Source organism: Vicugna pacos, chromosome 9 (genome assembly GCF_048564905.1).
Source record: "Vicugna pacos chromosome 9, VicPac4, whole genome shotgun sequence".
Classification (NCBI taxonomy): Eukaryota; Metazoa; Chordata; class Mammalia; order Artiodactyla; family Camelidae; genus Vicugna; species Vicugna pacos.
The window spans coordinates 7,986,446-7,999,884 of NC_132995.1; the positions used below are offsets into that span (position 1 = coordinate 7,986,446).

The following is a 13,439-nucleotide window of genomic DNA, read 5'->3' on the forward strand; positions in this document are numbered from 1 at the left end:
ATGACCCTCAATGTGTAGGTATTATTATGTTCCCATTTCCCAGATGAGGAGATCAAGGGACAGAGAGACTAAGCAACTTGTCCTAGATCAATAGCTACTGAGTCACAAAGTCAGCCTCCAAATACAGAGAGTCTGGCTCCAGGGTTAGCTTACTCTTGGGAAAAGAGAGCAACTCCAAGGAAGAGATGCCCTCCCCGGGACTTGGCGTTGTTGGAAGAATGCAGAGCGATGCCCTTCCTTCCCTCTTGACTCAGTCAGAATCTAATCAGGAAAACTGAAACCACTGTAGGCATTTAAACCAGAGGGAATGTAACACAGGGAATTGGACACTGAGGGGTTGGAGGGCTGGAGGAGATGAAGACACATGATTAGGTTACCACCTATGAGTAGCTGCAGGGAGTTGCTAGAATCCCCGGGGTCAGCATAATAAAACGATGTCACTGGTGTCATCCAGAGACTGCTGTGCTGCTGATGTAGGAACCAGGGTGCCTGAGCAGGAGCTCTGAAGCCTGAGCTTGGCAACCACCCCTCAGGGGCCCACCAGAAGCCAGTGGGGGAAGCCTCTTTCCTTTTACTGCCTTGCAACTGCCAGAAACTAACAGAAAACCAGCTGGCAAAGGAGATGGAGAAATGTGGTTTGCAAGCTTCTAGCCCCAGTCATCTAGAGAGGCAGATACAGGAGGGCTGTGAGTGTGGATCTGAGATAGACTGTCTTTTTCATGTCCCAGGAATCTGCTCTTTGAGGGGCACTGTGAAGCCTTCTGCTGCATAGGCTGTCCCCCTTTTAGGGGACTCAGCCCTCACCCTGTGGTGTCCTCAGAGTCACAGACCAACGACAGAGGAGGGTCTGCAGTGAGGAGGAGTCGGGACAAGCTGGTGGAAGAGGGGGTGGGGGGGAGAAGACCCCTTCCCACCAAGCCCTGCTTCACCCTGTGTACTTCCCTCTCTCCCCGATGGAATTGGAAGAGCAGTCTCTGATTCTCCCCCGGAGGGGGTGCTCCTTCACCCTCTTCTTCCCCACACAGCTCACTTTGTCCAGCCTTCTGACTGTTGCGTCTCCTACACCTCACAGGTGATCTGATATGTCTTCATGAAGGGCTTTGTTAGAACAGCCAGTGCTCCAAGCCAGCGGTTATTTAAGTGCTGAACACACAGACCATATCTTGTGGGAAAGCCTGGAGAGGGAGTGGATGGATGCATGGATGTCCAGGAGAGACCCAGCTCTCTGGGCTCCTGCCAGGTGTACAGAACATAGAATTACCCTGTATGATTGTGCAGGTTTCACGCTGAACAAGGACATCACACCTAAAGGGGCACCATTCACATTGAAACTGTAGATTTGTAGGCTGATTATGACAATTCTCTAGCAGGCGGCAGCAAACTGTCCTGTTCTAACCAAATCAGTATAATTTCCAGGTAAGTGGAGACACAAAAGGATAGTCTTTTTTCTTCTTTTCTTTTTCTTTTTATAAATTTTTCTTTTAAAACTATTTTTTTCCTTTTTTTATTTTTTTTTTTAAGGATAGTCTAAATCCTTGGGTGGGCTGGGGGCTAGGAAATTGGGAGGGGAAGGAAGGGACTGTGTGAGGGGAACCCCCCCCCCCACAAGAATCCCAGAGGAAGACAAAAAGGTGGACGTACAGATGTGAGGTCAGAAAGGGGAGTTGCTTTCAGCAGAGATAGATGAACTGTTCAGGGTTAGGTGGGGTTGTGAAGAGCAGAGAGAACAAGGCTCCCATCCAGAAGCTTCCAGACCCCTCCAGTTCATCTCTTTGTATCTCTTACTCCACAGCTGCCTCACCAAAAGTGGACAGAGGGTCTGTGTCCACCCCAGAGGTATCCAGGTCTGGAGATGCATGGGATGCTGAAGCCGCAGCACATGTCCAGGAAACCAGAGGGGATGAAACAGCTCCAGGGACCATGAGAAAGGGCCCCTGCCACTCCCTGCAGCTGGACCCGGCCTGACGCCTCTGCTTTCAGAATAATGGCTCTTGGAAAATAGGTGAAAGCGGTCAAAAAGTACAAACTTCCAGTTAGAAGATGAATACATTCTGGGGACCTAATGCATGGTGAGTCCAATTAACAGTTCTCTATTGTATACTTGAAAGCTGCTTCAATAGTAGATCTTAAATGTTCTCACCACACACGAAAAAAACGGTACCCATGTGAAGTGAGGGAGGTGTTGGCTCATCTCATTGTCGTAATCAATTTGCAATATATATGTATATCGATTCATCACATTGTACACCTTAAATAATCTTATATGCCAGCTATAGCGCAACAAAGTTAAGGGGAAAAACTCCAAAATGACATGTCTTCTCCCCCCCTCCCCCAACCCAGGTTACAAAAGCAATCTTCATGGTAAAATCTTTTGGAAAACTCTTCCTGCCCCCCAACTTCAATCAAAAAAAGAAAGAAAGAAAGAAAGAAAGAAAGAAAGAAAGAAAGAAAGAAAGAAAGAAAGAAAGAAAGAAAGAAAGAAAGAAAGAAAGAAAGAAAGAAAGAAAGAAAGAAAGAAATGGAAAGAAAGAAAGAAAGAAAGAAAGAAAGAAAGAAAGAAATGGAAAGAAAGAAAGAAAGAAAGAAAGAAAGAAAGAAAGAAAGAAAGAAAGAAAGAAATGGAAAGAAAGAAAGAAATGGAAAGAAAAAAATAAGTATAGCCCAGGGTCTCACAAACCAAGTTACGCAGATTGTTGTCACAGGGAGACCTTATTCCCTCGCATCCCGCAGCCTGCCTCTTCTGCCCTGCATTCACCTATTCATTTTCTGAGGTATATCCTTGAAGTTGTTTTTACAAGGAAGAGAGTGCCTAGGCATGGGGAGGATGTCGTGTGGACAGATGTCCTTTGGTCCAGAAACATGCTGTCTATTCCTGATTTCACTAGCTTTACCTGAAATCCTATTTAGCCTCGCTTCCATTCCTGCCTGGAGAACTGAGCACTCCAGGCCTGCTGGGGCTCATACTGGCTATATGTTACATTGAGAACTCCCAGTCTCCAGAATGAGCATGAAGCATGTCAGAAAGAGATGAAGCCAATGTCCCCCTTCTTGCAGAAGTGACAGAGGCCGGGATGTCATTCTGGGTCATAAACTCATTCCAAGGACCTGCTATGACTAGATGTTCATCTGAGATGTCCCACAGAGCTTTGCACCTTGTCTCTTGTGCTATGTGCAGTCTCATGCAAAAAGTCGTGGAAGTTGTCAACTTATCCAGTTTCTTAGTAGAACTCTGTCTTTGGAAGTATACTCTGAATGAAGTGGCCTTCTCAAACTCCCAACCTTTTAGAAATTGTTGCCACACCTTTTGAAAATACCCCCCCCAAATAAATGTAATTTTAATTGCCTTAATAATCTGGATCCCTGGATAGGATTCTGTCCTTTTAAAGTGTGTAAGTCAACTCCACGTGGGAGTTACAATGCCTCTGTCAAATCCCAAGACACCACTGGCCCTCAGTTCCTCCTGCATGGATAATGATAAAATAAAAGGCAAAGACTCAGCTGGATTTATTATTTAACAAGTAGATCGAGGGCATTGTCTCATTTAAGACGTCTTGAAGCCCTTCCTATGTTTGGGGGAATTCCTTTCCTTACTTGCCTCGGCAGTGAATGTGGCTTGGCTTCTGTTTCAGAAACTGACAAACCAAATTCTGCTTTCCCATGCCCCTGGCAGTGACCTGGGCTCAGCCAGTCAGATGCTTCCACTGGGAAATTTGATTCTGGTACAGAGAAGTAGGAACAGAGTAAAGGGAGTTTGCTGGATAAGATGCAGTTTAGTGGCACAGTTGGTGGTTCAGGCTGTGGTCTTCCTTGATTCTCCAACCTTCCTGCGAGTCTACAGACTGCCCAATATTTTCCTAGTAAAATTAATTTGCTGTTTGAATTAGTCATCATTAACAGGGATGTCATGTCCAGTTGGGAAGGTTGTAGACTGCTCAAAAGCAATTGTGTGGGCAAGTCTGGGTTGAAACTGGCTTCCATTAGACTCAAGAAGTCCTGCCCTCACATAGGGACCCTGCTTCTCCCAGTCCTCAGGAGTACTGAGGAAGGAGGGAAGGAATGTCCTGTGAACAGGACCTGTAAACAATGTGTTTTCTCCTTCTCTTCCTGATGGCCCCTCCCAATGGTCCTATCGTCTCCCCACAGACCCTCCCCAGGGTTGAGCAACCCCTTACAAGAGAGGAGGCTTAGAAACAAACAATAGAATACAATTCTGGCTCAGAAATTTGAGGGGAAGCCTGGAGAACAAGGCTCAGAAAATGGGCAGGCGCCAAGGGTTGGAGCTAGAGTCAGGGCAGCTGCAGGAGTGATGGGACTCCAGACCCTACAACCAGGCGGGTGCATCTGGTTGGTCAGGTCAAGGTGCACATCAGGCCCAGGAGCCAGGGGTGAGCAAATGTGCTTTGGGCTCTGCTTCCCCCTGAGACCCAGTCAGAAGAGGATGAACCAGACTAGCAAGGGACTCAGAATCTGGGCACCTTCAAACAGCTGCCATCTGAGTGCCCACTCTCCCCTACACTCTTTCTCTTTTCTTTGGGCAGGGGGAGGGGTAGGTAATTAGGTGTATCTATTTGTTGCTTCTGGTGGAGGTACTGGGGATTGAACCCAGGAGCTCGCATGTGCCAGGCACACACTCTGCCACTGAGCTATAAGCTCCCACCCCACTCTTTCTTTTCATTCTCTTGCCTCACAGTTCTCCCTTTCCAGCGTCTGCACTTTCTCTCTCACATAGTCTGCTGATTTCCAACTCTGACTGCATGTTTGACTTACCTTGGGAATTTTTACCAAGTACCAGTGCTGGTGTTTGCCTTAGAATAAATTACTGGGCTGTGTGTCCCTGTTTATGTGGGTGTCATAGCTTACCACCTCTCCCCCCCTCAAAGACAGAAAGAAAATCTATCAGTGTAATTCATCACATTAATGTACCAAGGGAATGAAGTATGTTATCTTGCTAGATGCAGAAAAAGTAGTCAACAAATTTAACGCTTATTTACGATTTTTAAAAAATTCTCCCAGAAAAATAGAAATAGAAAGAAACTTCCTTTTTTTAAAAATGGAAAGTTAGAAATATGATTAATGGCGTGGGATAGGGCCAGGAGGTGCAGGGGTGAATGCGAATGGGGATGGGATTTCTCTGGGGGGAGTGATGAAAACATTTTAAAGTTATATCTGATCATGGCTGTGCAACCTTGTGAATATACTAAAAAACATTGACTTATACACTTTAAAAGGACAGATTCTACAGTATGTGAATTGTATCTCAACTTATAAAAATCAGCAGCAAAGAAAAAGATTAGTAGCATTCTTCCATATCAGCAATAACCAACTAGAAGAAAATCAGATAACCTTCCCAAGAGAGATTAAAAACTATTCAGTATCTAGGAAGTAATCTAATGAAGAATACATGAGAACTTTACGAAGGTGTCAAATAAAAACAAATCTGGACAGCGATGATTTTATGTAAACAGCCCACTGCAGTATAGAGAACGCTCTGATCTCAGAAATCTGTAAGTGTCTCAAAACCAAACAGAAAAAGGCATTGCTTGTCTGTGGTAAGAGGGATTCACAGTAAAGGGGAAGTTGAATAGATGAGGAAAAGTAACCCCAGTGGTTTGAAGGACACACAGGAAATGTGTCTTCCTGGGGTCAGCGGGTTCTCAGGAGAAGCTGACGGGGGGAGTGATCCTCTGTTCAGCACATCCTAAGAGGCCAGGAAAGGTACAATGGAGAGCCTGTGGGGAGAAGAGAAGCCAGACTCAAGTTTGCTCAGAGCGAAACAGAGGGCGAGAGGTGGTGGGCCCCGCTGAACACCTGGTCAGACAAAGTATTGAAATCTTGTTCAAGGACAGCCTGAATAAATGCCTGATTGGAGGGCATTGCAACTTGATATTATAATTCCCCTCCACACTCTAAAATGTCCCGCCATCAAAGCTGATCATTTATCTCTCTAGGTCATTGGGTTCATTGTTATGTCCACAGGTGCTGGAACAGTCTCTGATGTCTAGTCAGCTCTTAATAAAAATATATTCTCAAAAAAATTTTATTGAGATGCAATGGAAGTATAACTTTGTATAAGTTTATATTGTAAATGATGATTTGATACGTGTTGATATATATGTGTGTGTGTGTGTGTGTGTGTATACGTATATATATATATATACGTATACACACACACACACACACACACTCACACACACATATTGCAGTATGATTACCACCACAGTGTTGGCTAACACCTCCACTGCATCATATAATTATCATTTCTTTTCTTGTGGCAAATAAAAATATATTCATTGTAAAAGGATCCCAATGCCTGGTCCCACCCTCTGAGCCTCAAGTCTTGACTGTGTTGCTCTGGAATCAGACTGAAGCATTAATTTTTTTTTAAGATGATTCATATTAGCATCACTGATCGAATCACAAGTGTAAAGGCAACTGGCCAGATCTGTCTATTTAGAGAGGATTTGTTTTCTCTGCCCTGACCCTTTCTGGCATTTAATCTCCCCCCTCCCCACCCCTCTCATCAGCCTAAACGATTTCACCAGCCAAGAATGTGAAAAATGTGTGGCAAATATTTTCAGTTCCCACTTAATCCCATTTAATGCTCAGCATTCATTGCTAGCAGGCAGGCTATCTATGATGGCCCATTTGAATTCCCTCCCCAAGTTTAACCCCGTTCAGAGTTCCCCAGCCTGCCTCTCCCTGCATAAAATCCAAGCTCTTCCCAGTAGAAGAGGAAGGAGTAGAGGTCCTGGCCCAGGAGGCCTTGTAGCCATGGATCCAGAGGGCAAAGGAGAGTTGTAGAAGGTCTTCCCCACCATGGGAGGGTTTAAGCTAGGGAGAGACATCTAGTGATGCCCATTTAAAACATCTTCTGGCTGCTAAGTCCTTATTCCACTGAGCAGTCAGCACCACATTCTAAAGACATACATCAGATCATGCTAGTCCCCAGCTCAAAATCTCCCACTGGCTCCCATCACACACTGTGGCTCACGACACCCCAACAACCCATTCCCCTACCCCCAATTCCCTCTCTGACTACTACTCCCACTCTCCGCATTGCTCTCTCGACTCCAACCACACTGGCCTCCTGGCTATTCCCCTAGCATGTCAAGCCCATTTCAGCCTCAGGGCCTTTGCACTTGCTGTCCTTTCTGTCTAGAGCACTCCTCCTCATGGCCTCATGGCTGATTTCTTCTTGTCACTTAGATTGCTACTCACATGTCACATCCTCAAAACTTAGCAGTTTAAAACAATAAAAGTATTATTGTACATAGTCTGTGTGAGTCAGGAACCCTACATGAGTGGCTTAGCTGGGTGGTTCTGGCTCGGGGTCTCCCATCATGTTTGGGCTGGGGCTGTGGTCATCCAAAGACTTGACAGGAGCTGGAGGGTCCACTTCCAAAAAGGTTCACTCATGTGCCTGGCAAGCTGCTGCTGGCTGTTGGCTCGGGTAGGGGGTGGCCTCAGTTCCTCTCTGACTGTGCCTCTCCACAAGGCTGCTTGAGGGTCCAAACAATGTGACAGTCAGTTTCCCACAGAGTAGGTGATTTAAGACAGCCAGGCAGAAGTTGTAATGATTTTTAGGACCTAGCCTTGGAAGTCACACTGTCATTTCCACAGTATTCTACTGGTCACACAGATCAGTCTCGACTGGAACTAGGAAGCGACTATACAAAGTGTGCAGATCACTGGGGTCGTCTTACAGGCTAGCTGCCACAGTCTCTTATCCTTCTCTACCTCATCAACTAGATCTATTTTCTTCATGGATTTAACACTACCTGAAATTACATTAATTATTCCTTTGTCCCCCTTCCCCAGTAGTGTCATGTCCATAGCAGCTGAGGCAATTTTCTGTTTTGTTCTCAGCTATATCCTCAGGCTCTCAAAAGGACATAGTAGATACTTATGGTACATAGTAGATACTTAATAAATATTTGCTGAATTAATAAATGGAGAATCTACTTTAGGGGAGGCTTTTATTTTTTTTTATTTTTTTTTAAAGTAAAGTTTATTTTTATTTTATTTTTTTTCTCTGTGATTTATCATAACATTTTGTGTATATTTCCCTGTGCTATACAGTGTAATCTTGTTTATCTATTCTACAATTTTGAAATCCCAGTCTATCCCTTCCCACCCTCTACACCCCCCCCCCCCCGGTAACCACAAGTCTGTATTCTCTGTCCATGAGTCTATTTCTGTCCTGTATTTATGCTTTGTTTTTGTTTGTTTTTGTTTTTTATAGGGGAGGCTTTTAGACCAATGAGTAGGCTCTTTTCGGCTGTCCAGGTGAAAGATAATAACGTTTTAGACTAGAGAAGGAATGAAGAGAAATAGATAGATATTGACAGGATCACTTGTCTTCTTGCAAGTTTCTGATCTCTTTCTGCTACAGCCCATCCCCCAAAAGAAGGTATAGTGATTTTCTTAACAGATAAGTTGAACATTGTCTGTTTTCTGCATAAATCCTCCAGGTTCCCTAGTGCACAGGATCAGGAGTTATAGGTGACCTAGGAGCTAAATGGGATGACTTTGGAGGGTCAAGATTATCAGTGCCTTGCTCTGGCTGGGGTTAGGGTGAGCAGAGAATTGCTTTTCTGGATTCAAAAGATCTATACACACTCTAGAGAATCTCAGAAAATGAATTCTCACCTTATGTACCACACAGGTACATAAGGAAACTCTCATGATGGTGAGTAGTTGGCATTTATTTTTGTTGTCGTTATTTATGTTCAGTCTCCTACACTCACTGTAATCGTTCATGGATCCTAGATTATTTCTGCAAGGCTGTGAGCATGCTTTACCTGGTCCATGCCTACTCATAGTTTCAGCTTCAACTAGGGCACCCCCTTGCTGATCCCATATCCTGGCAAGGTTAGGTGTCTCCTCTGGGCTCCTCTAGTGCCCTGGACTTTCCATAAAATTTACTTACTTGGCATGTTTATTGCTTATTTTCTGCCTATGCATGTAGACTGTAAGCTCCATGAAAGCGAGGAACTTTTCAATCCATGAACATGGTATATATACATCTCCATTTATTTAGATCTTTAATGTGTCTTAACAGTACTGTGTTGTTTTCAGTGTAGAAATCTTGTATGTCTCTTGTTAAATTTACTCCAAATTATTTTTTTGATGTTATTGTAAAGGAAATTATTTAAAATCTCAGCTTACAATTGTTTCCTGCTACTATATTAACATAAAATTGATTTTGGTATATTGGTCATGTATCCTGTAATCTTGCTAAATTCACTTATTAGTTTTAGCTATTATTTCGATTCCTTGGAATTTTTTATATAAACAATCACATCACATGCAAATATTGACAGTTTTACTTCTTCAAGTTGATCTTTATGCCCTTTATTTCTTTTTCTTGCCTTATTGCACTAGCTAGGACCTCCAATACAATTTTGATTAGAAATGGTGGGATTGGAAATCCTTGATTTGTTTCCAATCTTAAGGGGAAATCAGGAAATATTTCACAGCTAAGAATGATGCTAGTTGTAGCTTTTTTGTAGATGACCTTTACCAGCTTGAGGGAGTTCAGGTCAGAGAATTTTATCTGTTCACTGATGTATACCAAATAAGTAGCACAATGCTGTCAGAGAGCAAGTGTTCAGTAAACACTAAGTATAAGCTGCATGGCACAGTGGTTTGTCTGACATTGGACTTGTCTAATTAGCTGTGTGATTTAGGGTAACTAATTTAACTGCTCCCTCTTCCTCTGTAAAATGAGGATAGTAGTAGTACATGTTACATAGGATTATTTTGAAGATTTAATGAGAGTATCTATGTAAAGCAAGAACACAGTGTCTGACACATGGTTAGTGCTCAGTAAACATTAACTTATATTACCTCACTTCTCTGAGCCTCATTTTTTTTCCTCTATAAAAGAGGGAAATGTTCTAATCCTTAATTCCTAGGATTACAATGAGAATTAAATGACGTTATTCACATAATGTGCCTGGCACAATTCCTGGCACAGAGAGAGTCATTGGTAAATGTTTGCTATTATTATTTATCAAGTCTCCTACCTATTTTGAATGGGGGAACGTAGAGACCTGTCAATTAAGGACCCAGTCCATTGGAAGCTCACAGCCTGTTGGCAGAGACAGATAACTATAGAAATCGTTATGACACAGTGTATTAAGTGGATATATAGAGCCACGTGTGGACCCAGAATTGGAAGTTGGCTGCTGAAGTTTGACCAGTGAGATCAAGTCCCTCTCCACCCAGGCATAGGTTTAGACCTAAAAGAAAACTACATTAGTTTATAGCAGGGAAAACTGGCTTGGGATCACTTGTGGTACGTCCTTATAATGCATGGGTATCAACCATTAAACTTGATGCTGTATGAGACTGGCGGGGGGCATGGGATGTGAATTACTTTTCATTAGACTGTTTTGTAAATTTTGTATCTTGTACCATGTTCAAAATAAATAACACTTTTAAAATAAAAAAAATGCCGTGGAAAAATATTCAGTGCCACCAGTTAATGTTCACGATTGATTGTTACATGAGAAAAAATTAATTTTTCAAATGGCAAATGTTTTACACTCTCCTACAAAAGAGGCGGGGACAGAAGTACAACAAAATATTAGCATTGGTAAGATTAATGTTGAGTTTTACTTTCTCTTCTGTGCTCTTTGAGATTTCGCAAAGGTTCTACATTAAGCACTACCAGTTTTATTTTTTGTTTTTTGGCCATTAGAAGGAACATTATTTAAAAAAAACTACAAGTCCCGGCAGACATCGCGCCTACGGCTTCCGAAGACCGGCTTTCCTCCCGCGCAATGAACACTGGGATTCGAAGTCCAGCCCTAGAAGCAAGGTGAGACGCGCAGTACCGGCACGGATGACAGAGGAGGGATCACCGCCTTTCGACCAATGGACAGTGCGTAGCGGGCCTGAGTGGCGCGCATACAACCAATAGATGAGCCTTTAAGCCTGAGTGACGTGTGCTTCAGCCTACGGGCGGCCCATGGTGCGGTGCGGTGCGCCGCGGCCGAAGTGAGAACCATGGGAGGCGGCTGGTGGTGGGCTCGGGCTGCCCGCCTTGCCCGACTCCGCTTCCGGGGGGCGCTGCTGCCGCCTCCGCGGCCCCGGAGCGGGGGAGCCCGGGGGTCCTTCGCCCCCGGCCACGGCCCCCGAGCCGGGGCTTCGCCGCCGCCCGTGTCCGAGCTGGACCGCGCAGACGCCTGGCTCCTCCGGAAAGCGCATGAGACAGGTCTGGGGCTGGGGCTGGGGTCGTCCGGGATGGGAGAGAGGGTACCGCATAGCAGAGCGGCCAGCGCGCGCGAGTGGAGGATGGTGGTGGGACTTCTGCTGGAAACAGGGCCCTGGCTCAGGAGGGAGAACGGCTTCCGCGTAAGTGCAGGGAAGCGCTGGCTGCAAGAGCGCAGTCTGCCCGCATAGGAGAAGGGTTTGCAGATGGGACCGTGGGTCTGGTTAAAGGGGTGCAGTAGGGATTGGAGAGTTTGGTCGGGCTAGGAGAGGCAGCCTTATAAAACTGCGTCTGGATTAGAGAGGCTTCCAAAGAGGGCTAAGGGCGAGGGAGTTGCCTACAAGAGGGGCCCTCGTTGGAGGGACCAATTCGGATGAAAGAGGCTACCACTCTGCATAAGGCGGGAGTGTGGATCTCTGCAGAAGAGGGGGGAAGTTCCGGATTGGAAGAGGTAACAACCAATAGAAGAAAAGCTCTGGGCTGATTGGAGGGCGAGGTGACCCTGGCTGTAGGGGGCAGGGCCTCCAATGGGGTGGGTGGGGGTCCCGATTGGAGAGGACTAGTCTTCTAGTTACGGGGTGGAATAGGTGTAACTGGACTAGCCCTGTTAGTGCCGCACCAGGGACTTGAATGGATATGAATGACATAAAGGAGGAGCATACCCGGTAGTAGACAGTGAAGTTGCAGAAAACTGAAGGGGGAAGCTGGAGAGAGACCTGAGGAAGTGGGAAGCTAACAATATGTCGGGAGGTCCGAGAAAGAAATGAGGGCCTGGCCCATGGGGATACACATGTGAGGAGGACATTGACCAAGACGATGTCTTGGGATCTTCCTGTCCTCAGATTAGGTTCTGCAATTTTGGATCCTCCTCCAGATTCTGCAGACTGCCATAAACCTTTAGTGTTACAGAGTTTGGGCGGGAGGGGCTCACAGATGGAGATGAGAGAGAGTTTGGGGGAACAGGGTTAGGTGGGGGAACAGCCAGGACAAGGTGAGAGTTTGGGCCGGACAGGGTAGTAGCAAGAAGAGATCCCCAATTTGACTGGGCTGGGGCGTGAGGGTCTTGGGGGTAGGGTTTCGGCTGTTGCTGATTTCTCGTCCCCCATCCCCTTTCCCTCCAGCCTTCCTTTCCTGGTTCCGCAATGGCCTCCTGGCATCAGGCATCGGGGTCATCTCCTTCATGCAGAGTGACATGGGTCGGGAGGCCGCCTATGGTGAGTGCAGATCCCACTCCCACGCCCACTAGGGAGTGTGAGTGCTCCCTCCCCCACTGGGGAAGGTAGACCCCCACCCTCACCCTGCCCCATGCATGTGGCCTCTCTCCTGCCCCATCCCATCACTTTCCCAGAGTAAATGTAGCTAGAACCCCTCATTCTTCCCCGAAGGAAAAAGGCCTTTCCACCCACCCTGTCCCTACCTCATGGGCACTGGATGCACCTGAGACGGTAGCTCAGGGCAGGGCTGTGGGTCCTCCCCGTTTCCAAACTGACTTAACAAAGATGAGGGTCCTACCTAGTCCCTGCCCATCACCCTGCCCCTGCCCCTGCCCCAGGCCGGTCCCACCCCTGCCCCTTCGACCTTATCTTTGCTCTCAGACCAGCCCCTCACACCTCCTCTGATCCTGGAGCCTGCCTCCAAGCCCTAGACACTGCCTGATTCTATCTCGTGCCCCCGACCTTGGCTCTGTACTACTCCTGACCTCTACCTACCCTGCACTTGAGTTTGCTCCATCCCCTTTCTAACTCCATCTCAGTCCCCTGACCCTGGCCCCGCTCTGTCCCACAGGCTTCTTCCTGCTGGGCGGCCTGTGTGTGGTGTGGGGCGGTGCCTCCTACGTGGTGGGCCTGGCAGCGCTGCGGGGGCCCATGCAGCTCTCGCTGGGGGGCGCGGCGGCAGGCGTGGGGGCCGTGCTGGCCGCCGGCCTGCTCTGGGCTTGTGCTGTCGGCCTCTACATGGGCCAGTTGGAGCTGGATGTGGAACTGGTGCCTGAGGACGACGGGTCGGCGACTGCGGAAGGGCCCGATGAAGCGGGCCGGCCGCCGCCCGAGTGAGCCACAGGGCCGCGGGGAACGGCCGGGCGCTGGACAGCCCGGGCCCGAGAACCAGGATATTAAAACCTGACCCTTGCCTCGCTCCAGATTCCGAGTGATGGTTGCTGTTGCAGGAGATGCTGAGCGACGGAGGATGGACGGGCTGGAGGGTGCTGGGGGCAGATGGAGAT

At 46.8% G+C, this 13,439-nt stretch overlaps 1 protein-coding gene across 1 annotated transcript; it reads left to right on the forward strand.

Annotated features, from left to right (window-relative positions):
• The first annotated feature begins 10,939 nt into the window (after positions 1-10,939).
• Positions 10,940-13,355, forward strand: TMEM160 (transmembrane protein 160). The gene is made up of 3 exons (XM_072968756.1): positions 10,940-11,221; positions 12,340-12,432; positions 13,004-13,355. Exons 1-3 carry the CDS (start codon positions 11,014-11,016, stop codon positions 13,267-13,269), a joined length of 567 nt encoding a protein of 188 aa, XP_072824857.1. The 5' UTR covers positions 10,940-11,013; the 3' UTR covers positions 13,270-13,355.
• The last annotated feature ends 84 nt before the right edge of the window (positions 13,356-13,439 follow it).